The sequence below is a fragment of the Radiomyces spectabilis genome, assembly GCF_025331425.1.
Source record: "Radiomyces spectabilis strain NRRL 2753 chromosome Unknown BYT42scaffold_10, whole genome shotgun sequence".
In the NCBI taxonomy this organism is placed as follows: domain Eukaryota; kingdom Fungi; phylum Mucoromycota; class Mucoromycetes; order Mucorales; family Radiomycetaceae; genus Radiomyces; species Radiomyces spectabilis.
Window position 1 is genome coordinate 981,901 of NW_026251935.1, and position 22,447 is coordinate 1,004,347.

Here is a 22,447-nt window from a genome sequence, read left to right on the forward strand (position 1 = left end):
TCTAGTGAATAGCTGATGAACGTCAGTATTATTTCTGTATGAGGAAAAAAAAAATTGGCCTTTTTTTTTCTTTCTTTTTGCGCGAGTAGGCAAGCTGGAACTCAAAAAAAAAAATGTAAGAAATGACTTGGAAATTTCGACGTCCATGTCGGAATTCCGATTTTTTTCATGTGCCACATTTCTGTTGAACAAAAAAAAAAAAAAAAAAAAGATCTTCAGACGAACATATGAAAAAGAAAAAAAAAAGGATGATATCAATGTCATCAATGGTACTTCTGACGCTTTTTTGGTCATTCATCCTTTGCTTCTATGGTTATTACAGTATGGATCAGGTTATATACATACAGAAATTACATAATTTTGACATGTTGGACGTCATCTGTCAATGAGGATTTGCCTGCTGCCAATTTAGTATTTTGACACATCACAAGTTCCTGCTTTTCAGTGCAACCCAAAAATTACCGAGCTGGGGTTCAAAAAGGGAAACAGAGTAAGAAAAAACCCCCAATTTGTTCGTTCATCTTGCAGAGTTGATCAGGGAAAGACAAGGATATGAAGCATGGCCGACACCAATGATGCATTCGAATCTTTGGAACGTATTTACGCTATTCGAGATCGCTTTCTACAAGGTCAACGACCTCGTATTTTGACCGCCATTCTTCGCGGGCCATTAAACGCTTCGCCATGGTCCGACTCATCTCCCTCTTCTCCTACATCAGAGGTAAACAGGCGTTATCGTGAAGTGAACACCAACGAACGAAAACAGCTTATCCCCAAATGACCATTTGTTAGAACACGAATGGTATTGTGACTGAAGTCTCCGAGGTCGCTAATGGAGACTCTTTAGCAAGAGACACGACCACCGGGTCTGCCGCAGCCATCAATAACGTGGACAGACACGCTGATACAGGAGACCCAATCGAACAACAGCAAGAAGAAGACGACCCCACCATCCCATATGATTATACCGAACCCGTAGACGGTGAAGAATGAAACATGAATACACTTGTAAATAGCCACGTATGTACAGAAGAAAATTGAAACGCAGAAACAAGTTGTCGTATCTTGAAGAAGCGATCTATCGATGAACATGTTCATTATAAGCGTGGTTACCACAGCAATATGACCTAGTTCCATGTGGTCTCATGCATGAGCATAAATGACATTCACTGACAAGCACGCATGCTGCTTTTTTTTCTTGAATATACAAGACCAAGGAGAGCTTGCGCAATGATAGATGAGAAGCCGAGAAAAACCGCAGCGCTCCATATCTGAACGTGTTCATCCATATAAGTAGCGATATATCACCATTGGCACTCACATGTTTGGTGTGCTTTCTTTCATTCGATATGTCAATTTTGGCTTGCTTTTATCACCAATTCATGACTAGTTCTCTCTAGACGATGACACAATACTGTATCTTTCTGGACGCACGAGATATAATTACGTTGGTTGTCTCCTCCATTGGACCTTTTTACTTTATTACTTCTTCCTCGAGTATCTTTTATTTTCCCCCCAAATTTCACCAAATGCCCCTTTTGAAACAGATATTAAATATGCTTTGGTCGTACTGTAAGCGATTAATGTGCTACAGTCTCTATTTTGCTGTATTACTGCTCTACGTGTATTGTTTGGATCATTATGTGCTATATCACAATGGAACCACCCTATTCCCGGGCAACGTAGCTGGCATGGTGCTAGCCACCGTTGTTTTGCTTTGCTGTCGATGGAAAATACCAAGGTACACTAGCCGCTTTCTGTTGTGGATCGAACCCTGTGCTTCGTTTGCCCAACGCAACATGACCGTCCTGTTCCTTCCCAGCCTAGTGAACGTCGTAAACTCAGTATCCGCGGAAACAAATTGGAAAGACCAACTTCCTCGAGTACTTCTTATTCTTGGTAAAGTAACCCTGTTTGTCCTATCCCTGCCATCTGACTTTTTTTCTTTTTGTTTCTCACCACACGGCATGGATTTCAGTCATCGGTTACATAGTGGTATTTCTGTTCTGCACGATCATCGTTCGCTTTATTCGATGGACGTTTTATTTTGGGCAAAAACGCCTCGGTATGTCAAGGCGACAGTCGTCGATTGATGGATCCGATGCCGTGCCCGACAATGTCAGCCACATTGTCACCGTCACACCGCCACAGGAAGTGCAAGCTGAAGCTAAAGACGAGAAGCTCCCTGATCCCCCAGTTGAAAGCGAAGGATTTAACGTCTATGTTCCTATTCACATTCTTGTGCTCTCTTTGATTTTCGTCGTGTGTGCTCTGATCTACAATCTTCCACTATCCGACACATCGGTAGTGTTTCGACTCGCGGAAATAGGCTTGTCCCTGTCCATGTCACTGCTTGCTTTCGAAGCCTGCAAATCATTACCCGCCGCCTTGCTCGTTTGGATGCATCCTCTTGTATTGGCCGCCCCAGTCGTCATTGCTGGTTTGTCATACTTTCAAGCGATCAAGGGCCGGGATCTAAGCACAGGTCTGCAACGCTATCTTACGGAACACAGTGCATTGCCTCCTTATGACGGATGGCCCGGAGCCGGCAATATTATGCTGGCGGCGATGGATGTCAGCATTGTCTCGTTGTCTGCCACGGTTGTATCTCAATCTTTTGCATTTCAAGAGGTAAGCATTTTTCATGGTTCTCTCAGGATGGTTAGATAGCCTATTCACACCACGCTCTGCTCTAATGAATAACCATCTCTTTTTTTTTCTAGTTGTGCATCACCGTCATTTGTGCCGTCGTGATGGTCTTCGTGGCCCTCTTTCTCGTCCCTCTTACAGCCCAAGGCATTGGGATGACGCCTCTTCTTAGTTTGGCCTTCACGACACGCTCTGTTACAGCAGCCATTGGTATCACCATTAGCCGTATGGTTCACTCCAATATGAGTATCGCTGGTTGCATTATTGTCTTGACAGGCGTGATGGGGCCTTTGCTTGGACCCGTCTTGCTCAGATTAGCCCGTGTGTCGAAAGGTAAGTAGCTTGGCAATGCTCAACATCTTCCTACCGCTCTTATTCAATGCAATTCCTTAGATGATCATCTCACTATCGGCGTCACTATGGGAAGTATATCGCATGGCATTGCCACAGGTACAGTAATTTTAATGCTTTCTTGCTTGGTATGGAAGGCTCAAGCCTTTTTGGAATTGTTTGCACATAGCCTATCTTTACAATACGAATCGTCCCGCGGCGGCAATGGCAAGCTTAGCATTCACTCTGTCGGCTGTTGTTGCTGTGATCACCGCTTCTATTCCACCCTTGGCTACGGCTGCCCGTGTTACGGCAGGATATTCCCCATAATGCATGATAGACCAATAGATATGGCTAAAAAGAGCCAAAATTCATTTTTTTACTTGCTAGAATATCATACAAATAAGTACTAGAGTAGAAACCTATGTAGCTCGACCTTTTTTAATTTTATTTTTACTCGGCCATTTCTTCCTCAGGGGCTCCTTCATAGTACTGATCGACAAGTTTGTTTGCTAGAGCATATAATTCCGGATCTGGGGCTGGAGCCACAGCTGCCAATGCTTCGGTGCTGTCTGGTGTATTGCCCATGATCGCTTTTCCCTATTGAGTATGGCATTAAACATGTGCAAACCCTACTATATAGTTCCATTGACATACTTGTGGCACTCGATTCAATAACAAGTCAACGTAAGTCAAACCCAGCCGGATCAATTCGGCATCTTGCGAACGCACCAAGGCAAGGAATCCTGGTACCAAACGCAGTTGGGTTAAACGCTCAGCATATTCTTCTATCTCTTCTTTTCCTTTGCACACTTACCAGGTAACACCTGCTCATGCGGCATGGAAAAGAGAAACTTTTCACCGTGCAGAGCCATATTCATCAAACAATAAGCGGCCTAAAATCCAAACGTAAGACGCTGGGGGTGACTACCTAGCTATCTTCTACCATCTTACCCCTTTACGGATATCGAAGCCACCATGCGTGACGAGGTTAATCAATAAGGGTGCAGCACCCGCATTTTCCACTTGCTCAATGACTTGATAGCGTTCACTACCGCAAAGGAAGAAAAATGTCAGCAATTCCCGTTTGTATGAAAAACGGTCAATGAGGTTTGCAGCATACTTACGATGCAGTGATATTCGACAAGACCCAAAGCGCCTCTTTCTTGACAGCCCTAAGAATGATCGAAAACAGCCGTTATAATTTTGTTTTTGTTTTGCCATGACGACGTTGGATTATAGGTCTCCGACTTGCCTGTGTTCCCCTTGCGTGAGTTTGACCACAGTGGCCAGGAAGCCAGGTTGATTCAAAAGTTTATCGATGGCATCATCGGAATCCCCTGCGATATTGCCTAGTGTACGCAACACGGGTAACACAATGGCTCCATCCACCGATAGTTGTTTCAAGGATTTGACCTTTAGGCACTTGTCAGCCACTTGCACAACGCCAGGCCATTCCTCTTACTTACCAATGGAGTCAGACTCTTGTCCTGAAGGAGTTCCTTGCGGAATGTCTTGCTGTTGGCACTTAAATAACTCATTACCCAACATACTTCTGTGGTCGTGTCAGCCTAATACGAGCCATTTGCGCTCACAATATAAGTAAAAAGAAACCCGAAAATAAAAAGCAAACGCAGGTTTTTACCGTGTGATTCGTGAGATGTTGCACAAGTTTATCGTAAATGCCTGCATCGAGAAATTCGCGCAATTCGTTTTCAGAAGCTCGCGCCAAATTGGCTAACGCAAAACAAGCCGATTGGACCATGCGTGAATCCTAGAAATAGTGAAAAATTCGTTAACTGAAAAATGTTGAGAAAACAAAAAAGAGTTCCCTTACTTTGGTGTCAAGCATGCGTATCAAGGGGAGGACCGCTCCATTCTTTCGAATGGTGGCTCGTACTTCGTCATCTTCGGTTGTCATGTCGCCTAAATCTTCGGCTGCCATGTTTCCGATGGCACCCGCCGCGATGTCTCGTAAAGTCTACAGAGAAACCGTCATGAATTTCCCGCCAACACTGGGTTTCTTTTTCCAACTCCTCAAATAATCAACATACGACGTTATCAGAATTGAGTAAACCGATCAAGTAAGGGACCGTGGACACAGATTTAATCCACAGACTGTACGGTCCAGCGGCGATATCTAAGCAGTACACTGTGAGAAAAACCATGTCATCTCTCTCACAGTGTTGCAGAGCCGCTTACTCGAAATAACCTTGGCACTTTGAATTATTTCATCTGGGTCATGGCTGGATAGCATTCGCTGCGAGAAATAAAAAAAGGCCAGCATGAATGAAAAAAATGAAGCGAATGGTAGAAAAAAAAGGTTGTCTTTCTCATACCGTGAGGGTGGCAATACAATCGCCTTGGGTGATATAATCAATCAGCGCTTGAGCTGGTTCCAGTAAGAATTTGCCCAGATATTCGAGCGCTTCAAGGCGAACGGTTTTTTCCCCACTTCGAAGATCGCGCGCAAGTTCTTCAACTTGAGCAGCCGACAAACGGTAGTAAGGATCGATATCAGCTAAAATAAATGGGACCCATGACCTTTTAGAAAGTGTTCACAGAAAAATGGGACGGCGGTCTAAGTATTCACAACGGTTTGAATGGTTTTCTTACCATCATGAATATTAGCAGCGTCGTCTTCTGCGTCGGATTCTCCCGCACTTTCTTGCTCTTCCCGTCGAGTCAAATGACGAAATCGTTTGGCAGTAATGAGCTGTTCACGATGCTTCTTCCGCAGTGATTCATTAATGGCCACTCGACGTCGTCGCGCTTCTTCGGGATCTCTTGAAATACTTGTACGCTTATACAAAGCGCGATGTTGCTTTCGACTGTCACTCATATCACTCATTTTCCAGAATTATGGGGGGATTGTCAGAAGGTCAAACAATTAGCCTGGGAAAGGAAAAGGTAAAAAGGAAGATTCAAATTCATGCAAAGCTTTTATTGGACACAGGTGATTCGTTTAACAGTCACATCGAACGGTTTCTTCATTTGGCCCGCCTTTCCCGCGGTCCAGAAAGTTGCGCGATTCATGCAGCAGGTCAGACAAAAAATCTTTCTATTCAGATTCAGTCCGGATAAAGTCTTTACATCTTTCGTAAGCATGGACGATAATGTGGGACCCTCTTTTTTTTTGTAAAACATAGAGTACCGTATCGCATAGACAGGGACTGCCAACCACAGCAGGTGATATGTATTGCACATCATTTACATATGTGTTGTTATTTTATGGGTTCAAGGTATGAGCTCATTCTTTGGGCGGCTTTTGTGCCATCTATGCTGGAAGAAACGCGACTAGAGTGTCGCTGTCCAAAAGTGTTTTATGACAATCATAGTTTTTGTATACAAATACATTGAAGAAAAAATCCATCTACTGTAGTAAGGGGAAATAGAGCGGGTGATTTTGTTTTGGCGGTTCTAGGAATTTTCAAAAATATTAGAAGGGGATGGTGCTTGGTAGTCTTCGAATCTTGCAAAGGGCGATACAGCACTGCTATTTTTCCCCAGCGCCGACCGCTGACCATGCGAGACGGAGGAGTGTCGAAGAAATGGATTGGGTGAAGGCGATCTGGAACGAGCTTCATCCGGTAACCCAGATGCACTTGAAACGGTGGCGACGGTGCCTAACACACGTTGCCCTCGGTTCCCTTGAGAAGTCGGAACCGACTGATAATCTTGCGATCGAGGCCTTGCGGTGGATCCATCTCCAGGTGACCTTTGATTTGCTGGTTGTCCATTGTTTTTTGAAAATAAATTGCCCAGACGGACTTTGACGGCGTCGCCAAACGATGCCAAAGGATTGCTATTGTTGCTGTTAGGTGGTGCTGAACGGAGCTCCGCATCACTGTTTTCATCTCCCGATATGATCGAACTGGCTGCGCTTCCCAAAGAGGATGTCGGTGGTGCGCGTCCGGACAAAATCTCATCAATGCGACGATCACGTTCGTGTCGTAGAGAGGCATTGAGTGGGGTATAATGTGAGCTGGATGCTCGCGAAGGAAGATCGCCGTTCAATGGCGGTGAAGCCGGGCGTCCGTATTTGTTGGTATAAGCCTACATAACATTGCATAAATAAATCGCTCATTTTTTTTTTTTTTTAGCCCAATCTATATTTGCTTTTACGTTACCCCCAATGCGCTGCGGGCTCGACTTAGCAGGCCTCTTTGAAGGCCGATTTCGGGATTCAGGGCTTGCTCAACTCGCTTGCGTTCTACGATGTCGCAAAGACCTTTTTGTTCAGTTTGGCAATGTTTCTCCATTTTCGGAGATGTAAGCATACATCACCTTCATCAATCAAGGCTCGTCCGTCGGCGGCGTCGGCATCGAGACGAATGGTTCCTTGAGCCTGACCCGCCTCAGCATCGTGGTCATCGTCATCATCATAGATATCTTTCACGCCGCACCAAGCAAGACATCGTCCCTGCAGATTAAAAAAGACCGCCAAAGCAGGCATCAGGATGACAATAGGAAACCAATCATTGAAAGTCGTTCCCAGAAACGGGATCAGTTCAGCGTGACCCATAAACTGAAACACCAAAATATGATCAGTTATTCCTGCATTGACCTTTAAAGTTATCGCTGGTGCCGTACCTGACTGAAAATGGATGAGTTTGTACTGGCAACATTGCCTGACAAGTTGATGTAATTATAGCACAGAGGGGCCCTAAAAACAATCGAACCAAATAAGTCCATGTGTTTGCAATCACTTGAGAGGTGCCCTGTTTGCATTTACATCATTTTACACATGTATCCTGTGAACCACAGCAGACTGTTTTCATCAGTGTGATGGTTGGGAATGAGGATATAAAGGTTGAAGAAACGAATCTTGAACAGCGATGTGTACACGCAGATGCACATATACATCAATGTGAGGAAGGCCATGATCTGGTGAGGAATGAATATTCAAGTATGCGTGAGTCATCAATGTCAGAAGTCACAACAACGAGGACTAAAGATAAGTGTGTTACCTCTACCGCAGCATAATTTCCGCCGCATGCTTTGAGTGCGAGGGATACAATGGAAATGACCGGATTCTGGACGTTAAAGGTCAACTCGGACCAGAGAATGCACACACTGACGGTGCCAAGAAGAACGGCCAAGACACGGTAAACGATGGGGCGAATCCGTATCACCCACCACCACTCTAACAAATAGTATCCCGCGATGAATATCCTGTATCACATGCGTTTCTGTGGCAACCCATCAAATTTTCCGTACCCGATCGTGATTTAAAGTTATTCCAAGTAGTGGCGTCTTGAAGTGGACGCACCGTGGTGTGAAATTCGCTGGACGAGAGGGAGCTGTGTAAGCCTTTCTCTAGCATTTCTTTCCAGATTCAATACTTACTGGACCAAGTTGGATTTGTTCTTGATGATGTCTTGAAGATAGAATGCTTCATTCAATAAATTTTTCCACAACCTACCGTATTTGATATTCAGTTATGTCCGTTTTCGTGATGGGAATGGCAATTGCCCGACTTACGCGAGCTTTCTGTCTTTCATGCGAGCGGCAAGAATCATGCGTCGGTTTAGTTTGATCAAGTATTCCTCGGTCATGGTGCGAGGAATCGTGATACTTCGATCCCGATCGACGTAATCTGGATGAAGCACAAAAGGAAATCGGTGCACCATTTTCTCGACGAGTTTTCGCATGTATGGATCACTCACGAGGTTTTGCTGCGATATCGTATTCATGGTCTAATAAAAACTTAATATCTAAAAAATCATCATCGGGCAATGCGTAGAGACGTTATTCATTACCTTGGCAACCTCGTTAAACTCTAGCTCGCTATCAATACATTCCTCCTTGAGACGCACCGCGTTCGCATAGAGTTGCTTTAGGTGACGGCCGGCATGATCGTGGAACCACAGTTTTCGTGGAACAGCGACGAGACCATAGCCCATAAATACAATTACCAATAGCAAACCCCAGCTGTTGGCCATGGCCATGACAAAACCTTGAATCTTTTCTCTGTTTGTTTCCCAATAGAATGTAAGACGAGGAACATGCTCTTTTCATCATACCGCTCCAATGCCCACCTAGTTGTATATCCACTGCCGAAAATCAGATACACCAAACCAATGAATCCAACAACAACGTAGATCATGTAGAATCGAATATTGACATGAAAGGCGGCTCGAATCCGTTTGACAACTGTAAAATCGCCGGTGTTGACATAGGCTTGCATCATGGGAATCATCATCCTTTACAACCCCCACAAAAAAAAGCACCAGGTGTCTCCTTCAGTACCTCCGCGTGATCTACAAGCAACCGCTCGACTTACCAGGTAAGGCAAAAGGATGTCCAATAGATCGTGCGCCAAGCGGTACTGAGAAATGACATGGAGACATGTGTGAACGGGACTTTACACTCGCCTGCACATTGATCGTACATCGTCTAATGGAGGGGCAATTTGTCAACTTGACGAATGCTTTTCGTTGAAAATTGTCGTCCCAAGATACTTACGGAAGCGAGGTCGAGGGGTAGGAGGAGGACGATCCAGAAAGGGAAGAACCATCCAATGACGCATACGACGGAAACGTACCAGGGCTGAACTTTGACGTTACAATAATGAGTGACGACAGCTATGACCACCACCAGCAAACATGTGGTAGCTAATATTAACGGAACCCAGTTGGTCTGTTGTATCAAGACGGTTTCCATTGTAACATGGGCAAAAAAGCAATGCTTCAAACAGAAATAACAGAACGACTAGGTGGACGAAAAAATGGACTAAAAGAAGCTTCATCCGCCATTGGCCGGAAATTGCGGAAACCGCGGAAGCGGAATTTTTGTCACTGCATGATTACAACAGCATCTGCAATTCATATTCTGGGCACGCATTTTATTCACACATTCAAGCGATATTACAGCAAGCTCTGGTGCAGTTGCTTATGAAATATAATAGAGCAATAGTATCACATTACAGCACGGTTCTTCCTTCAGAAGAATGAAGACCGAGATGGATTATTCGAATTCATCAAGGCGTAATCGATGTGGCAAAGCCATGACTACCCGTCTGGCCAGTTATACGCGAGGTTACAAAGCCTCCAAATCAAGATTAGAATAAGATAAAAAAGTACGTAAGGAGTTACAAGCTAGTAAAGCAATCTAGCATAATATCGTCATAACAAGCCGTACACCCGCTGTGCAATGAGTGCCGCCTGCCACTACTGGAGGTCACCCCCTTACATTGAGTGGCTTTCGTCAGACAAAAAGCCTAACGCATATACGGCATACCCTGGGCGAAAAATTGATGGAACTTTGATATATTAACGACAAACTTATGGCATACGTTGCAACATGAGTTGTTTCTGAGTGTGGTATATCCACTACTTGTCGTATTATCCATCCTAGACTGATGTTCCCAAACAGGAAAGATCGGGATTTAGCCGTGTTTCCATTTCTGAGTGAGCTTCTCCATTAGAACACCGACTGAGTCCTCTTCATCCATAACTTGGATCTATCATCGAGATCAACTCATACGGGTACGCTGTCACAGCACATCATGTGGATCTTTCCAAATACATCTTACCATATGTGCAATATCTATGTGCACTTTAAGCAAAACCCTTTTCTTTCCGCATTGCCTTTTTTGGGAAGTGGCGATATTTCGTTTTCGAATCCGGATGGGGATGTCCCAAATTTTGTTTACCAGTGCTGCACCCGATAGGTTTTCCAGAGCGAATCTACAGCGGAATGATTGTCACATTATTGCGCCACGGCAACACCGATGCTAATAATGAAGGCTGGATTCAAGGCCATTTGGGTAACGCCATTGACTCGCGTCAAACATGCCTATTGTGGTTTGCTGATGAAAGAGAGGCACCTCCATTGTAGATACCGATCTAAATGCTTGTGGATTGGAACAAGCAGCTTTGGCAGGTAAACGACTGGCCAACACTGTCTTTGAAGCTGCTTTTTGCAGTGATTTACGACGGTGCCAGCAGGTAATATGAAGGACACGCTCAAAAGATGGATGGTCTTGACTGACTCGATAAAATAGACAGCTCAAGCTGTTTTGGCGCATCATCCGAATACACCGATGCAATTGGTAAAAGAGCTTCGCGAACGTAATTTCGGAACCTTGGCAGGCAAGTCGATCAAAGAGCTCTACAAGAGTGGGGTCAACCGGGATATGAATACGTATCTGAAAGAACATGGAGGCGAAACCGAAGCGGAATTTGAGCACCGTGTCATTGATGGATTTCAGCAAGTGATTGTGGAAGCGGAAAAGGCCGGGTATCAGGACATTCTCATTGTGACCCATGGTGGTCCCTTGCGTTGTCTTACGTCTTGGTGGCTCCAGGAAGCCGGTTACCAGTCGTCGGATGGCTCTGTCATTAAGCAAACCAACCATGGTAACACAGCCATTTCCCAAATTCGTTTGCAACACTCTTCGGACAACCAACGACAAGGCACCATTCTTCTATACAATTCAACCGCACATCTCAAGGATCCGACCTCCGTAGCTCCGCCTTCTGTATAAAAACTCTCAACCCCTGATAATCTCCATAGACTAGTTTACAAAGAAAAAAAATAAGAGAAATATGAGTTTTAGTTTCATTGTATCCAAAGAGAAGATCAGCCCTGCGGCGTGACAAAAAAAGTCCATTAATATAATCAACGTATATATTTGCTGTGATTATCGAGATAACGATGAGGATGAGTAGCGAGTGAAAGTGGGATGTACTTGAGACAGCTATTAATAGGCGAATGTTGGGGGAGGGGGCGGCGCATGCCCCCGCATGAAAATGAGGTGGTATCGTTTATGCTGCGAGGGCTTCATTATGAGTTCGTTGCCACAGAGAATAAAGTTCGTAATATGGATCGTCCTCTTTCATCTTTTCGCATTCGTCCCACGGTTTACTCAGAATGTAATGAACATTTTTGACTTGTTTCATGTGCCACATCGTGGAGTGTGCTACGGACAAGGTCTTTAGCGCATTGTAGGTGTAGGGCAGTGGTTTCCATCGATCTTTAAATATCTCGTTGAGAAAATCCTGATCGGGGAAAGGGTAAATGGTCAGATCGTCAATCGCATACAGCCGTGCCATCATTTCCTGAAATTTGGTGCGCGATGGATTCAACACCACCAACCCGCTGTTAAAGTAGTCGCGTTTCGTCAGGGGAGGTGTATCAGCCGATCCATCCGTCGAGAAATCCGTGTAAGCACAATTGGCCGGTATCCTGTGTGCATGGAACAGGTCAGTTACAGGTATCGTAAAGTCTGACCATACATCGTATACTCACCAATCGGACGGATATGCTTTGATGTGTTGTGGATTGCATGTGCAAGCATGAGCGGCGGCGACGCAGTCTTCGTTGTCCAGTGGCATAGTCATTAATTCATCCATATTTTGGCATGCCAACATATCGGCATCCATCAGTACCAGACGACGGAAATCGTCCTGAGCCCATACCGCCAACTTCGTCCAAGTTTCCTCAAATCGGGCGGTAAAGTAGTGCACTTTTCCTGGCGGTCGAATAGGATCAATCGGTCGCAGCTGGCATCCCGCTTGACGCAACAGCTTCAATGCTGGTTTGGTGACGGCCGGTGTATGCAGTACCAGCAGTGGATAGCTACTGCCCACTTTGCGCAAACTGTGGGCGAGGGTGATCGCGCCTTGAACGTACTGATTGGTGCTGGTGAGAACAATCACCCACGCAGCGTTGTAATACTTTTTGTTAACCATATCAAGTCAACCGGAAAAGGGGAGGAAAAAAAGGAGGAGAAGCCTTTTAGTGGACCAAAAAATAGAAGAAGATGAAACGCAAAGGAAAAAAAAAGAAGGCCAAAAGCAATGCGGGATTTTTTTACCATGTGGCACCCAGTTGAGGGAAGAATAAATTTACCGCTTTGAGCGAAATGCATCATAGTGACATCTCCGAAACACGTCAACGCGTAATCTGATTCCTCTTGTTCCATCTCAACTCGAACAAACACGTCCCACTGATATCGGTTCGGCCATCCTTCCTCCGTTTCTCCCTTTCCGTTTTTTACTTCATTGAGCATCCATTTTTTCATCGTGCATGCTTACCTGTACGTCATTTGCTATTTAGTAAGCAGCGGCCCCCGGCCCTGCTGTAACATATGAGCCCAGCATGGATTGGGAAACCAGGCCTAATGGGTGTGAGAATAGACTTGTTAGTATAGCGTCAATTGTTCAGTAGAGAGGGCTTTTGCAATCAATTCATGGGACGGGCTGTTCAAGCTGAGAAGGAATTTTATTGATTTCGCTTGAGCTGTATTTTTGTTACTGCCCTTTTTTTCTTTTGTCACAACATGGATGACCAGTCATTGATATCCATCAAGCTGTATGGCTCCAAACCACTTGTGTTTGATGCAAAAGGTTGGCTTATTTTCCGTTGACACGCGATCACTGTCATCATGCTAAAAGAAAATGTCCATAAATCGCCTAGTTGTAGAACAACTGCGCTGTGATTACCGAATCATTGGCTCGCTGACTGGCACATTGCCACGATTTCCTTTGCAAAATAAATTCTTGGGATTGCCCTTAGTTTTGATGCCAGAAGAAGTCACCTTGCTCCTCTCCAAAAGTGCGTAGTTTAGGTGTTTTGGGATACCCATACATAACCCACCCATTGACTAATGAGGTTTTTTATTTTTATTTTAGAAATCGCCTATATAGAGACTAGTACCGATATCCCGACATGGATTTATCCTCTCACTGATATGGACAGGCTTCGATACCAAGTGTACAAGTACCTGTGGTCCCAATCCTTTTATATCACAGGGGGAGCCAAGTTTGGCGGCGATTATTTGGCGTATCCAGGCGATCCAATGCGGTTTCACAGTCAATACATCATTGGCGTTTATCAACCCAAGGCGTCCTTGACCTCACTCGATATCATCACCCTGGGAAGATTAGCTACCAATGTAAAAAAAACATACGTTCTGGCCACCTCCGATGAGCAGGAAGGTGAAGCGGATGTACAACTCTTTTCGTTACAATGGGCCGGTTTCTAGTGGAGGAGAAAAAAAAAGGAAAACAAATCAAATCGGTGCGCTGGGTTTCAAAAAGAAGGAATATAATGCCATACTGTTGATATCATTCCATCTTTTTCAGCATGCTTCGACGACAACGCACCAACCGAACCACTCGAACCTATTCTCCCTACTTTAAAAACAAAAATGCCTCATCTCCCGATATAAAACAAGAGGTCAAGTCCGAGATTCTGGAAACAGAACTGGCAAAAACGGAAGAGATCAAGCCTGACATGCCGCCCAGCGAGGGATGTGTGCCTGACAATCTCGATTACGATCTACGAGTGGTCTTTGTTGGCATCAATCCTGGACTTACAAGTGCAGCCCAAAGACATCACTTTGCAGGTCCCACCAATCACTTTTGGCCATGCTTGACAGGAAGTGGTAGGATAAAAATAGAGATATTTAATTGACAAGGGGAAGAAGATTGGCTTACAGTGGGGGAAAACTTTTAGGCCTTGTGAATCGCAAAGTGACATTTCTAGATGATGTTCATTTGCCGGAAGAGTTCCGTTTGGGCATGACGAATCTGACGAATCGGGCATCCCGAAGAGCCAACGATCTGACCATGGAGGAACAAAGAAAAGGCATTCCGACACTGACGGCCAAATTTCGTCACTACCGACCTCGAGTGGCCTGTTTCGTTGGCAAGGGAATGTATGAAATCTACAATGGCGGTAAATGTATGCTCGGATTACAAGAAAAGACAGTGCCGTGGGATAACGGGCAAGGAGTGACTCGATTGTTTGTGATGCCCAGCACCAGTGGCATCGTTTCGGCATACCAAAAACCCGACAAGTTAAAGTAAGTGATCATAAAGAGAATATAAAAAGCCCTCTTTTGTGAATGTATGCTGCGGAAAAAGATCAACCACTCAAACTTTTCTCTATTTTACATGAACAGATTCTTCCAGGAGCTGTGTGCTATAGCAACGGAAGAAGATGCCAAATATCCTCCCGTCGAAATCAAATGTAAAAAGGAAGAAGAATCATCAAATACACTGTAAATAAAGAAGAAGAAAAAGGTTCACGTTGTAATAAAAACAAAAATACAAGATGCACGGTATATGAACCTTTGGGGCAACAGATGAACAATGAGCAAGCTCTTTTTTGGAACTCCTGAGGGGTGGCGTTGCCTTTTTTAGAAACAAGCCAAAAAAAAAATCGGTCACACTTTCTCCATCGTCGCGTTGGACTCTTTTTTTTGCTGTCAAAAGAAAAAAAAAGTGAACTCCATTAGACGTCTGCTGATCGGTTGCCCATGTCGTTTGAAGCGCGCTTATGCAGAGAAATTCTTGAAGAGGAATTTGGGCCTTTTGTAGCGGTAAGGCCACCGTTTTTTCATTTCGCTTGGTTTTTCGAGAAAAGCGAGTATTTTTTTTCCTGGTCTGATTCGTTTCTTATTTTCCAACAGAAAGTGTCCCATCAACTTTTGCTCAGAGGCCGCATGACCTTATTTGACGTTACTCGGTTCACGCAGTTGCCACAGAGACAAGTACGCGAGTGTCTGGTCGTACTCATTCAACATGGTCTGGCTTACTTTACCGAGTCGCTCGACGGGAAAAAGGAACCCACCTATTACCAAGTCGATCCTCGACGAGTCCTGCTGCGGTTACGCATGGCCTCCATTATGCGCGTCACCGAAGATACATTTGGCAAAGAGGTACACTCCCAAAGCACATCCCATGGGGCTTAGGAAATACGAATGGCAAGAGCTAAACACTGGTGGGTCTTACCTATAGGGTTTAGCGATTTGTCGATTGATATTCACAGAAGGCCGCATCACCTTGAAAGGATTTCACGCTTGGCTGTCTGCCAATGAAAAGAATCTTACCAATGCAAGTACGTACCTTGTTTCTATGATGCAAAATAGACAGTGCGAAAAAGTGTAAGAGAGACTGATGCGGTTTTTGGTTATGACAGAGAAAGCGAACTACACAAAAGCATTCACGAAAATGGCGGCACGACGATACATTACTGCTGTATTACCGGAACACAGTCGATCGATGATGGATCGATTCTTATCTGCCGAGGAGAAGGAGGCGGAAAAATATACCATTGCCACTGCCAAGGATCTTCAAGCTATTAAAAGAGCGGCCCAGGCTCAAGTGGATGCAGAATACGGTAGTAACGAGAATATTGGTATGAAACGTAAAGCCCATGACCCCATGGCATCAGCCAACAAGGTAAACCCGTCTATTTCTTTTGGATTTGGATAATTTTTCTCATTCGTTGGCATAGCGATCCATGTTGGATGGTCCTGAATTAGGAACTAAAGATGTAGACGAGGATGTGGAAGTCAACGAGAATGTTTATTTTTCTATCAACTATGATAAATACACCATGATTTTTCGAAACGATGTAAGTTTGACAAGTAGGCTATGGCGGGGGCAAAAGAACTGATGTGAACCGTTTTTCTGTGCTAGTCCATTGTCAATTTCGCCACCGAGCGAATCAACCGTACAGCAGGTCAGGTCGTTCAAGCCTTCTTGGATTACGGTCAAGATAAAATGAAAATAGTTCAAGAAGAAGATTCCCGTAAGTGAACCTCGAAAAAAGGACATTATCTTCCGCAGCATTTCAATTCTAATGGTACGGTATTTTTTTTTTCCTATCACAGCCTCTGCCACGCCTATGCATATTGCGAATATTTTAACCTCCAAAGACATTTCGGGCAACGATATCATCCTTCAGCCGGATCCTTTGAATCCGGGAAAGAAGCCTTCGTTCCAGGAAGCGGTCAAAGGTTACATCACGTTGTTAAAGATGGATCAAGCAGGCTTTATCAAATCAAAAGACGAACGCGGTGCCAATCATTTCTCCATCAACTTTGCCAAATTGCGAGAAACCACCAAACGGAAGCTCTTGGAAGCCTTGATCCGCGAACGTTACGGTGTAGCGACATGTCGTATTGTCAGAATTCTCATTGAAAAAGGCAAGCTCGATGAATCCCAAGTACAGAAACTCGGCATGTTGCCTCCCAAAGATACACGCGACAAGCTCGGTTTACTCTTGACCAAAGGCTTTGTTGAAATTCAGGTAAATATTAATAAAAAAGGCCGGGGGGAAGGGGCTTTTCGCAGGATAGGACGGTGGATCTAACAGGATGCGGTATTTACAGGAAGTACCACGATCGGCGGATCGTGCGCCTGCTCGATCTTTCCATTTGTGGTATGTGCCATTGGAAAAGTGTTACCAAGAGTTACTGGTGGAAACGTATCGAGTGATTGGCAACCTTCAGCAACGAAAGAAGGAGGAATTAAAGATCCGCAGTCGATTATTGGACAAGCTGAATCGTGAAGATGTCAAGCAGAATATGGATCTTTTAAGTGAAGGCGATAAGGCCGAGATCGCGCAAATGGACAAAGTGCTACAGCGATTGGAATCGTCCAAAATGCGTCTCGATGAAGTGATCATGATTCTCCGCGATTTCTAGAGCAGTTACACAAGCCACCCCTTTTCATGTAATAAAAAAAATTAAGCTTTTTTTTCAATTCTTTCATTTTAACTTTCTCAGTGGTGGTGAGTTCCGTTTGCCCATTCTGAACGGGTGACATGTATCGTGATATCAAGACGGTGCCGGCTCCTTCAGGCTGGACTCCTGAAGTAAAATATATCGACAAGCTCATTTGGTCTCCCAAAGTGCCGACCGAAGTTCGACAGCGATTCGAGCCCAAGACCAAAGATCAGGCCGATGCACGCACCGCCAGTTTTTTGAATGACCATGTCAATCTGCAAGGCTCATTTCCCACCGTGAAAGAACAACGAAGGCATATCAAGATTAAAAAAATCACCGAAAAGACCCATCCTTGCTGTGGTGCCTATGGCTTATTTGCTGCGCAAACTTTGCAACCGCGACAGCTGATTTTGGATTATTTGGGCGTAGTGGAATACGATGGTTATGATCCTACCTCGGACTACGTTTTACGCTACGGTTCCGCTTTATCCATCGATGCCGCCAAGTACGGAAACGAAGCACGATTTTGCAACGATTTCCGTGGCGTGGCCTCGGGTCCCAATGTATGCTTCTTGAACTACCTTGACGAACGAACCAACCACATCCGTGTAGGCATCTTTGTTCTCGGCAATCGCAAAATCAAAAAAGGCGAAGAACTAGTAAGTCATCTTGGGAACACCGAAAAAAAAAAACCATTCAACTCTAATATCCTTTTGTTTCTTGACAGCTTGTTACCTATGGAAAGTCTTTTTGGACCAACCGAGGCATGGACATGCACGCACAATATCACTCGACACGATAATCCCTCATCCTTCAAAATACCTCCCGACGTTTCTTTTCCCCTCTTTTCATCAACATGCCCATAACACGAAAATAGCATCTCCTTTTTGCTTCAGCACGCCCATATTCCAGAAACCATTAGATTACATAATATATGTGAATGTATATTTGATATTTGGTATTTGATATTGATATTGATATTGTTGATGCTGTATATTAAAAAAATCTTTGGGAGTTATGCAACGTTAAATCATGTGCACGGTCTCTGATTGGCTAAAAAGCAAAAATAATACATTTGATTGGGCACAACTGTGTAAAACAAAACCTGTTCTTCGGCTGCAGAAAGCGTTCATCGGTTACTTTCATTTCCTATGCACTCTGAATATCCCAAAACTCAACGTTTGGCCACCCATTTGGAAAATGAGCAAATGGTGCAATTTTTCGAAATGAGAACCCTCAAATAGGCAGAACGTGCTCATGACACAACTTTGACAGCATGGTTTGCCAAAAACAGAACGGATCCTCAAGCCCGAGCCTACCTTTTCCCTGATTTCCCAACGCAATACGTATACTACCAAAGACCACGAACATGGAGAAAACGTCAACAACGCTTTGGCGGTACGATCGGCCGGATTTACGCTGTGTCGCCAAGGCAATCCGAAAATATTTTTTGTTGTATAGCATCCCAGGTGCGCAAAGTTTCCAAGTTCTTCGCACAATTAACGGCGTCATCATGCCAACTTTCCAGGCTGCAGCACGGCGACTCGGACTGCTCTCAGATGACAACGAATGACAACTTGCTCTTCAAGGTGCATCAATATGCTATGTCCTATTTTGTTTTCCTCATTTATGTATTTATGTTCCTTTATGTCTTACTGTATCCTTTTTTTTTCCCTTATGCTGTCTTGCTTTTATCCTTATGCTATGTTTTTCCAACTCATGATTGCTTTCTCTTATGATATCTATTTTGTCCTTTTACTTAATGTTATATGATTTCTGGCTATTTCCGTTACTACTTTGCGTACAAATTGTTGTTTCTCTGTCGCGGATGAAGAAAATGATCATTATGTAGCGGTCGGGTCAGGCGCATCAGCACCTCTGGGAAAATGGAAAAGAGACTGTGTTACTCCGTTGCCTTGAATGCGCAAAGATTTATGCGCATATCGACTAAAATCTGATCGAAAAATCAATGGTCGCATAACACCTGAATGAAAGCTTATAGACAAAAGATTAGAGTTGAGAGAACACCATTAAGCGAGAACTTGGGAAACATAAATTCGATCAAGGAGTTTGAATATTGTAAATGCAGCATCCCATTCCAAACCATCTTTAATCAGAGCAACAACAAACTACAGACCGAAAGAGCGGAACTTTGTAATCTTTAAAATCAACACGCGCTACTAGCGACTTGTAAATCACATGCACTTCAGATGATCTACACTAATCTATCAGAACCTCTTATATCTTTCAATCATGCCTCTGGGAAAAAGAGAAGAAGACTGTGGACTACGATCAAGTGAAATTTACACATCTTTGCACCAGTTGTGAAACACAAGATAACCCGAATCCAAATGAAAACGGTAGAACCGTGTTATTTGCCGGGTGACATTTTCATTATCAAAATTCGATATAATATGGACGACGATTGTCTTTTATACAAATGTACAAGGTTTGACTGTGTCTATTGTCGTTCCTCATCACGCAAATCAATTTGGAGATCCACTTTTTACATGTTAAAAATCTGTTTGCAAGTCCATAGTGCCTGAAGCATAGCTGGAATATGATCTGACTTAAGAGCGAACGTAATCCTAGAGACACAAGCTTGGGCACCGGGTTTGAGCATGTGTATCACAAGCACGAATATGGCACTTTATCTATCATCAAAATAAAATTTAATCAGAGGATTTACCATGCATTATGGCAATTTCGAAGTCAGCAACGCCAACCGTCATAACAGCCCAAAAGCACCTTTGAAAGAAAAAATCAACGTCTGGAACCAAACGAGTGTCCTTTCCAGATACTAGAATACCCCATGAACTCACTAAATTCAGCATGTTAGTTTGTGTTCAACGTCTGGAGGCTTATCGCTTGAAGTTCCATTGGCGTGAGCAGCCTAGACTGCCGCAGCACAGACCGTCCAAAAATTGCGAGTCACAGAATAGATATAAAGCATGAGAACGCTGTTTTTTTTCTGGTAAATCTTCCTCTTCCTCTTTATCTCCTCATTTCCTAAAACTGTACTGATCATTTCTTCCAAAAAAGTTTCTGTTATCAAAACCTCCATCAAGGCCATCGGGTGGCGTGAAGAGTTCATCCAACCGTTGCGTGAGCTCATAGCTCTCGTCCATAACCTCACCAAACACACTTTTCTATTCGTGAAATACAGTTTCCTGCCAGAGTTGCCAAAAAACGATGGGTTCGAGCTTCACGCTTATGTCAAGAAGCCTTTTTCGTTGAAGTCTTCCTCTCGCTCACAAACAGACGCACGAGAAGCAGCACCGTCTGAGCGGCGACCAGAACCTATCGCGATCTGATCAATCCGTATGTCGAATCGTTTTGCTGCCACGCATCGTTCACGCCATCAGATCTACCAAACGCTCAGAAAATTGCACTATATCAAGCAAAGCATTATATACCGCATATATGAACAATGTCATGTATCGCTTTGGACAACATTTGCGGCGCCTGGTTAATCTGCTCCTTGCCATCAAAAACCGGCGAAATAACCTAAAGTACAATTAAAGAACGAGGGCTTATCTCAACTTGAAATATCAGCAAGACTCACAAGAAATCTACGAGCCCGCTAAGAATTTAAGCTTGATATCGCAAGAAAAAATTCACACATTGATACTCCACTTCTACCACACTATGGTTTTTTGCAACCATTTTTCAATTCCACGCATCGACATATCAATTCGCGAAGGTTATCTTGCTTATAACTCAACGAGGTCGGCGCTCCTTCACCTGCTTCCCGATTCGTACTGCCTGGTGGCCGCGGTACATGCTGATTGACACGCAGATCCTATATACGCAAATTCTCAACTTGAATCAAAGAAGCGTTAACGGACTAAGCAACCTTGATCTGTGGAGCCGGGTCGTGGATCTCGACAGAGACCTTTCAAGCAAACGAAGGGCAAAGTTTTGTCATTTTATGGAACTCTGCAGACTGATGGGGTGGGCGTAAGTATTACCAAGCAAAATACTCCAAGTCGCAAAGGAGGCCGGCAAAAGAAGATCGAGGTTCTGGAAGAGGATGTGCCGTACGTTAACTCGCTTGCTCCAACTGAGCAAAGGTGCCTGGAGGGCCGCTGTATTGATCGACCCAGGACAAAGAGATTTGCTTTTCTGCATGCACGAGTACTCCGAACCAAACGCAAGAATCCTCTATCGTTACACCTCCTGCCAGAAGGCGAATGAATTGAAGACGAAAAAGTACAGAAGGATCAGAGACATTAGTCAGCCAATTCCCAAATGTCAAGACTGGGCAGGAAAAATTATCACAACATCCCATTTCAGTCAATGACCTCGAGACGTATTGTCACAATCTAGGGGAAACCGCAAGCGTATCTCAGGTACTCTCGCATTTCTATGCGAACACGACATCAAATCTATCGGGATACCCTCTTTTCCAAAAACTACGACTCTCAGCCTGTTTCAATTAATGCCGAGCAGATTCGCGAATTGGCGAGAACCATGAATTTGTGCTTTGGATGGGACCAGGCTTCAATCATGGGAAATTGGTCGGCACCAAATGTCAAGTTCCATGAGCCGATCAGAGGTGTAGGCATGCGATGGATGCTCAAAAAACAAGGTTTCGAGGTGTACTTACTTGATGAATTCAAAACGTACTCGTGCTGTCCTGACTGCGGCGATCCGTTGGAAAAATTCAAGAAGGTGCCCAATCCCGGGCCATACCGACGAACGAAGCAGCCAGAAGTATTATGCCATGGTCTGTTAAGGTAATCGATGAATGAAAGTGGATTTGATATTGAATGTGCTTGCTCACGCTTATTCTTAGATGTACAAATCAAAAATGTAAACATGATCATGGCTATAAATTATGGAATCGCGACTTGGCTGCAGTCCTTAATTTCCGCAAGATCCTGTTTGGTCACCGAGATAACGAAAGGCCGACATTTTTCAAGAGGAAGCGGTCCGAAGCGGAGGCCTCGAGTGGCAAGGTTCCAAGAAATTCATGAATATGCCGGATCAGTTATCGCT

At 44.2% G+C, this 22,447-nt stretch overlaps 13 protein-coding genes across 13 annotated transcripts; 9 read left to right on the forward strand and 4 right to left on the reverse strand.

Moving 5' to 3' along the window:
* Nucleotides 1-344: 344 nt before the first annotated feature.
* On the reverse strand, nucleotides 345-1,565 carry BYT42DRAFT_578974 (uncharacterized protein). The gene has a single exon (XM_051569340.1). It carries the CDS (start codon nucleotides 1,135-1,137, stop codon nucleotides 844-846), a length of 294 nt encoding a protein of 97 aa, XP_051421162.1. The 5' UTR covers nucleotides 1,138-1,565; the 3' UTR covers nucleotides 345-843.
* Nucleotides 1,566-2,309: 744 nt separating this feature from the next.
* BYT42DRAFT_578976 (CidB/LrgB family) lies at nucleotides 2,310-3,321 on the forward strand. The gene is made up of 4 exons (XM_051569341.1): nucleotides 2,310-2,631; nucleotides 2,724-2,982; nucleotides 3,043-3,099; nucleotides 3,170-3,321. Exons 1-4 carry the CDS (start codon nucleotides 2,344-2,346, stop codon nucleotides 3,307-3,309), a joined length of 744 nt encoding a protein of 247 aa, XP_051421163.1. The 5' UTR covers nucleotides 2,310-2,343; the 3' UTR covers nucleotides 3,310-3,321.
* A 12-nt stretch (nucleotides 3,322-3,333) lies between these two features.
* BYT42DRAFT_578982 (armadillo-type protein) lies at nucleotides 3,334-5,879 on the reverse strand. Its single transcript, XM_051569342.1, has 13 exons — nucleotides 5,596-5,879; nucleotides 5,319-5,500; nucleotides 5,182-5,239; nucleotides 5,034-5,119; nucleotides 4,817-4,960; nucleotides 4,625-4,753; nucleotides 4,449-4,550; nucleotides 4,235-4,395; nucleotides 4,107-4,154; nucleotides 3,934-4,030; nucleotides 3,797-3,875; nucleotides 3,637-3,725; nucleotides 3,334-3,579 (listed from the first exon to the last, which is right to left on the reverse strand). The coding sequence occupies exons 1-13, from the start codon at nucleotides 5,828-5,830 to the stop codon at nucleotides 3,433-3,435; spliced, it is 1,557 nt and encodes a 518-aa protein (XP_051421164.1). The 5' UTR covers nucleotides 5,831-5,879; the 3' UTR covers nucleotides 3,334-3,432.
* Nucleotides 5,880-6,022: 143 nt separating this feature from the next.
* On the reverse strand, nucleotides 6,023-9,735 carry BYT42DRAFT_578985 (LMBR1-like membrane protein-domain-containing protein). Its single transcript, XM_051569343.1, has 13 exons — nucleotides 9,448-9,735; nucleotides 9,266-9,378; nucleotides 9,021-9,185; nucleotides 8,742-8,952; nucleotides 8,464-8,678; nucleotides 8,329-8,400; nucleotides 8,200-8,267; nucleotides 7,950-8,125; nucleotides 7,715-7,866; nucleotides 7,573-7,645; nucleotides 7,267-7,507; nucleotides 7,110-7,192; nucleotides 6,023-7,035 (listed from the first exon to the last, which is right to left on the reverse strand). The coding sequence occupies exons 1-13, from the start codon at nucleotides 9,643-9,645 to the stop codon at nucleotides 6,400-6,402; spliced, it is 2,403 nt and encodes an 800-aa protein (XP_051421165.1). The 5' UTR covers nucleotides 9,646-9,735; the 3' UTR covers nucleotides 6,023-6,399.
* Nucleotides 9,736-10,469: 734 nt separating this feature from the next.
* Nucleotides 10,470-11,592, forward strand: BYT42DRAFT_578987 (histidine phosphatase superfamily). Its single transcript, XM_051569344.1, has 3 exons — nucleotides 10,470-10,750; nucleotides 10,822-10,931; nucleotides 10,988-11,592. Exons 1-3 carry the CDS (start codon nucleotides 10,681-10,683, stop codon nucleotides 11,468-11,470), a joined length of 663 nt encoding a protein of 220 aa, XP_051421166.1. The 5' UTR covers nucleotides 10,470-10,680; the 3' UTR covers nucleotides 11,471-11,592.
* BYT42DRAFT_578989 (glycosyl transferase family protein) lies at nucleotides 11,593-12,822 on the reverse strand. Its single transcript, XM_051569345.1, has 2 exons — nucleotides 12,235-12,822; nucleotides 11,593-12,171 (listed from the first exon to the last, which is right to left on the reverse strand). The coding sequence occupies exons 1-2, from the start codon at nucleotides 12,675-12,677 to the stop codon at nucleotides 11,751-11,753; spliced, it is 864 nt and encodes a 287-aa protein (XP_051421167.1). The 5' UTR covers nucleotides 12,678-12,822; the 3' UTR covers nucleotides 11,593-11,750.
* A 445-nt stretch (nucleotides 12,823-13,267) lies between these two features.
* Nucleotides 13,268-13,972, forward strand: BYT42DRAFT_616228 (tRNA intron endonuclease; the record flags this gene model as incomplete). The annotated part of the gene is made up of 3 exons (XM_051572044.1): nucleotides 13,268-13,334; nucleotides 13,405-13,542; nucleotides 13,620-13,972. The coding sequence occupies 3 exons, from the start codon at nucleotides 13,268-13,270 to the stop codon at nucleotides 13,970-13,972; spliced, it is 558 nt and encodes a 185-aa protein (XP_051421168.1).
* A 380-nt stretch (nucleotides 13,973-14,352) lies between these two features.
* On the forward strand, nucleotides 14,353-15,085 carry BYT42DRAFT_578995 (uncharacterized protein). The gene has a single exon (XM_051569346.1). It carries the CDS (start codon nucleotides 14,511-14,513, stop codon nucleotides 14,796-14,798), a length of 288 nt encoding a protein of 95 aa, XP_051421169.1. The 5' UTR covers nucleotides 14,353-14,510; the 3' UTR covers nucleotides 14,799-15,085.
* A 71-nt stretch (nucleotides 15,086-15,156) lies between these two features.
* On the forward strand, nucleotides 15,157-15,774 carry BYT42DRAFT_56363 (uncharacterized protein). The gene is made up of 2 exons (XM_051567618.1): nucleotides 15,157-15,313; nucleotides 15,404-15,774. The coding sequence occupies exons 1-2, from the start codon at nucleotides 15,251-15,253 to the stop codon at nucleotides 15,683-15,685; spliced, it is 345 nt and encodes a 114-aa protein (XP_051421170.1). The 5' UTR covers nucleotides 15,157-15,250; the 3' UTR covers nucleotides 15,686-15,774.
* A 224-nt stretch (nucleotides 15,775-15,998) lies between these two features.
* On the forward strand, nucleotides 15,999-17,425 carry BYT42DRAFT_594851 (uncharacterized protein; the record flags this gene model as incomplete). Its single annotated transcript, XM_051570803.1, has 5 exons — nucleotides 15,999-16,175; nucleotides 16,231-16,350; nucleotides 16,416-16,527; nucleotides 16,610-17,028; nucleotides 17,111-17,425. The coding sequence occupies 5 exons, from the start codon at nucleotides 15,999-16,001 to the stop codon at nucleotides 17,423-17,425; spliced, it is 1,143 nt and encodes a 380-aa protein (XP_051421171.1).
* Nucleotides 17,426-17,452: 27 nt separating this feature from the next.
* Nucleotides 17,453-18,473, forward strand: BYT42DRAFT_646994 (uncharacterized protein). Its single transcript, XM_051572696.1, has 2 exons — nucleotides 17,453-18,105; nucleotides 18,174-18,473. The coding sequence occupies exons 1-2, from the start codon at nucleotides 17,545-17,547 to the stop codon at nucleotides 18,246-18,248; spliced, it is 636 nt and encodes a 211-aa protein (XP_051421172.1). The 5' UTR covers nucleotides 17,453-17,544; the 3' UTR covers nucleotides 18,249-18,473.
* A 2,692-nt stretch (nucleotides 18,474-21,165) lies between these two features.
* BYT42DRAFT_579003 (uncharacterized protein) lies at nucleotides 21,166-21,801 on the forward strand (the record flags this gene model as incomplete). Its single annotated transcript, XM_051569347.1, is given in 4 exon segments — nucleotides 21,166-21,320; nucleotides 21,338-21,519; nucleotides 21,530-21,658; nucleotides 21,660-21,801. Coding segments are annotated over 3 exon segments (404 nt in total), but the record flags the coding sequence as incomplete, so codon positions are not given.
* A 13-nt stretch (nucleotides 21,802-21,814) lies between these two features.
* On the forward strand, nucleotides 21,815-22,425 carry BYT42DRAFT_616232 (uncharacterized protein; the record flags this gene model as incomplete). The annotated part of the gene is made up of 2 exons (XM_051572045.1): nucleotides 21,815-22,185; nucleotides 22,245-22,425. The coding sequence occupies 2 exons, from the start codon at nucleotides 21,815-21,817 to the stop codon at nucleotides 22,423-22,425; spliced, it is 552 nt and encodes a 183-aa protein (XP_051421174.1).
* Between the last annotated feature and the right edge of the window lie 22 nt (nucleotides 22,426-22,447).

Coding starts and splice junctions, on each gene's coding strand:
- BYT42DRAFT_578976 (XM_051569341.1), top strand. CDS start 2,344: ATGTCACTGCTTGCTTTCGAAGCCTGCAAATCATTACCCGCCGCCTTG. Junction 2,632..2,723: donor AATCTTTTGCATTTCAAGAG/GTAAGCATTTTT, acceptor TTTTTTTTCTAG/TTGTGCATCACCGTCATTTG. Junction 3,100..3,169: donor ATCGCATGGCATTGCCACAG/GTACAGTAATTT, acceptor GTTTGCACATAG/CCTATCTTTACAATACGAAT.
- BYT42DRAFT_578987 (XM_051569344.1), top strand. CDS start 10,681: ATGATTGTCACATTATTGCGCCACGGCAACACCGATGCTAATAATGAA. Junction 10,751..10,821: donor CTGGATTCAAGGCCATTTGG/GTAACGCCATTG, acceptor CCTCCATTGTAG/ATACCGATCTAAATGCTTGT. Junction 10,932..10,987: donor ATTTACGACGGTGCCAGCAG/GTAATATGAAGG, acceptor TCGATAAAATAG/ACAGCTCAAGCTGTTTTGGC.
- BYT42DRAFT_578995 (XM_051569346.1), top strand. CDS start 14,511: ATGACGAATCTGACGAATCGGGCATCCCGAAGAGCCAACGATCTGACC.
- BYT42DRAFT_646994 (XM_051572696.1), top strand. CDS start 17,545: ATGTATCGTGATATCAAGACGGTGCCGGCTCCTTCAGGCTGGACTCCT. Junction 18,106..18,173: donor TCAAAAAAGGCGAAGAACTA/GTAAGTCATCTT, acceptor GTTTCTTGACAG/CTTGTTACCTATGGAAAGTC.
- BYT42DRAFT_578985 (XM_051569343.1), bottom strand. CDS start 9,645: ATGGAAACCGTCTTGATACAACAGACCAACTGGGTTCCGTTAATATTA. Junction 9,186..9,265: donor ACATCCTTTTGCCTTACCTG/GTAAGTCGAGCG, acceptor GGGGTTGTAAAG/GATGATGATTCCCATGATGC. Junction 8,953..9,020: donor GGCAGTGGATATACAACTAG/GTGGGCATTGGA, acceptor GGAAACAAACAG/AGAAAAGATTCAAGGTTTTG.
- BYT42DRAFT_578989 (XM_051569345.1), bottom strand. CDS start 12,677: ATGGTTAACAAAAAGTATTACAACGCTGCGTGGGTGATTGTTCTCACC. Junction 12,172..12,234: donor AAAGCATATCCGTCCGATTG/GTGAGTATACGA, acceptor CCATGCACACAG/GATACCGGCCAATTGTGCTT.
- BYT42DRAFT_578974 (XM_051569340.1), bottom strand. CDS start 1,137: ATGGAACTAGGTCATATTGCTGTGGTAACCACGCTTATAATGAACATG.
- BYT42DRAFT_56363 (XM_051567618.1), top strand. CDS start 15,251: ATGTCGTTTGAAGCGCGCTTATGCAGAGAAATTCTTGAAGAGGAATTT. Junction 15,314..15,403: donor AATTTGGGCCTTTTGTAGCG/GTAAGGCCACCG, acceptor ATTTTCCAACAG/AAAGTGTCCCATCAACTTTT.
- BYT42DRAFT_578982 (XM_051569342.1), bottom strand. CDS start 5,830: ATGAGTGATATGAGTGACAGTCGAAAGCAACATCGCGCTTTGTATAAG. Junction 4,961..5,033: donor TACTCAATTCTGATAACGTC/GTATGTTGATTA, acceptor GTTTCTCTGTAG/ACTTTACGAGACATCGCGGC. Junction 4,396..4,448: donor ACAAGAGTCTGACTCCATTG/GTAAGTAAGAGG, acceptor AAGTGCCTAAAG/GTCAAATCCTTGAAACAACT.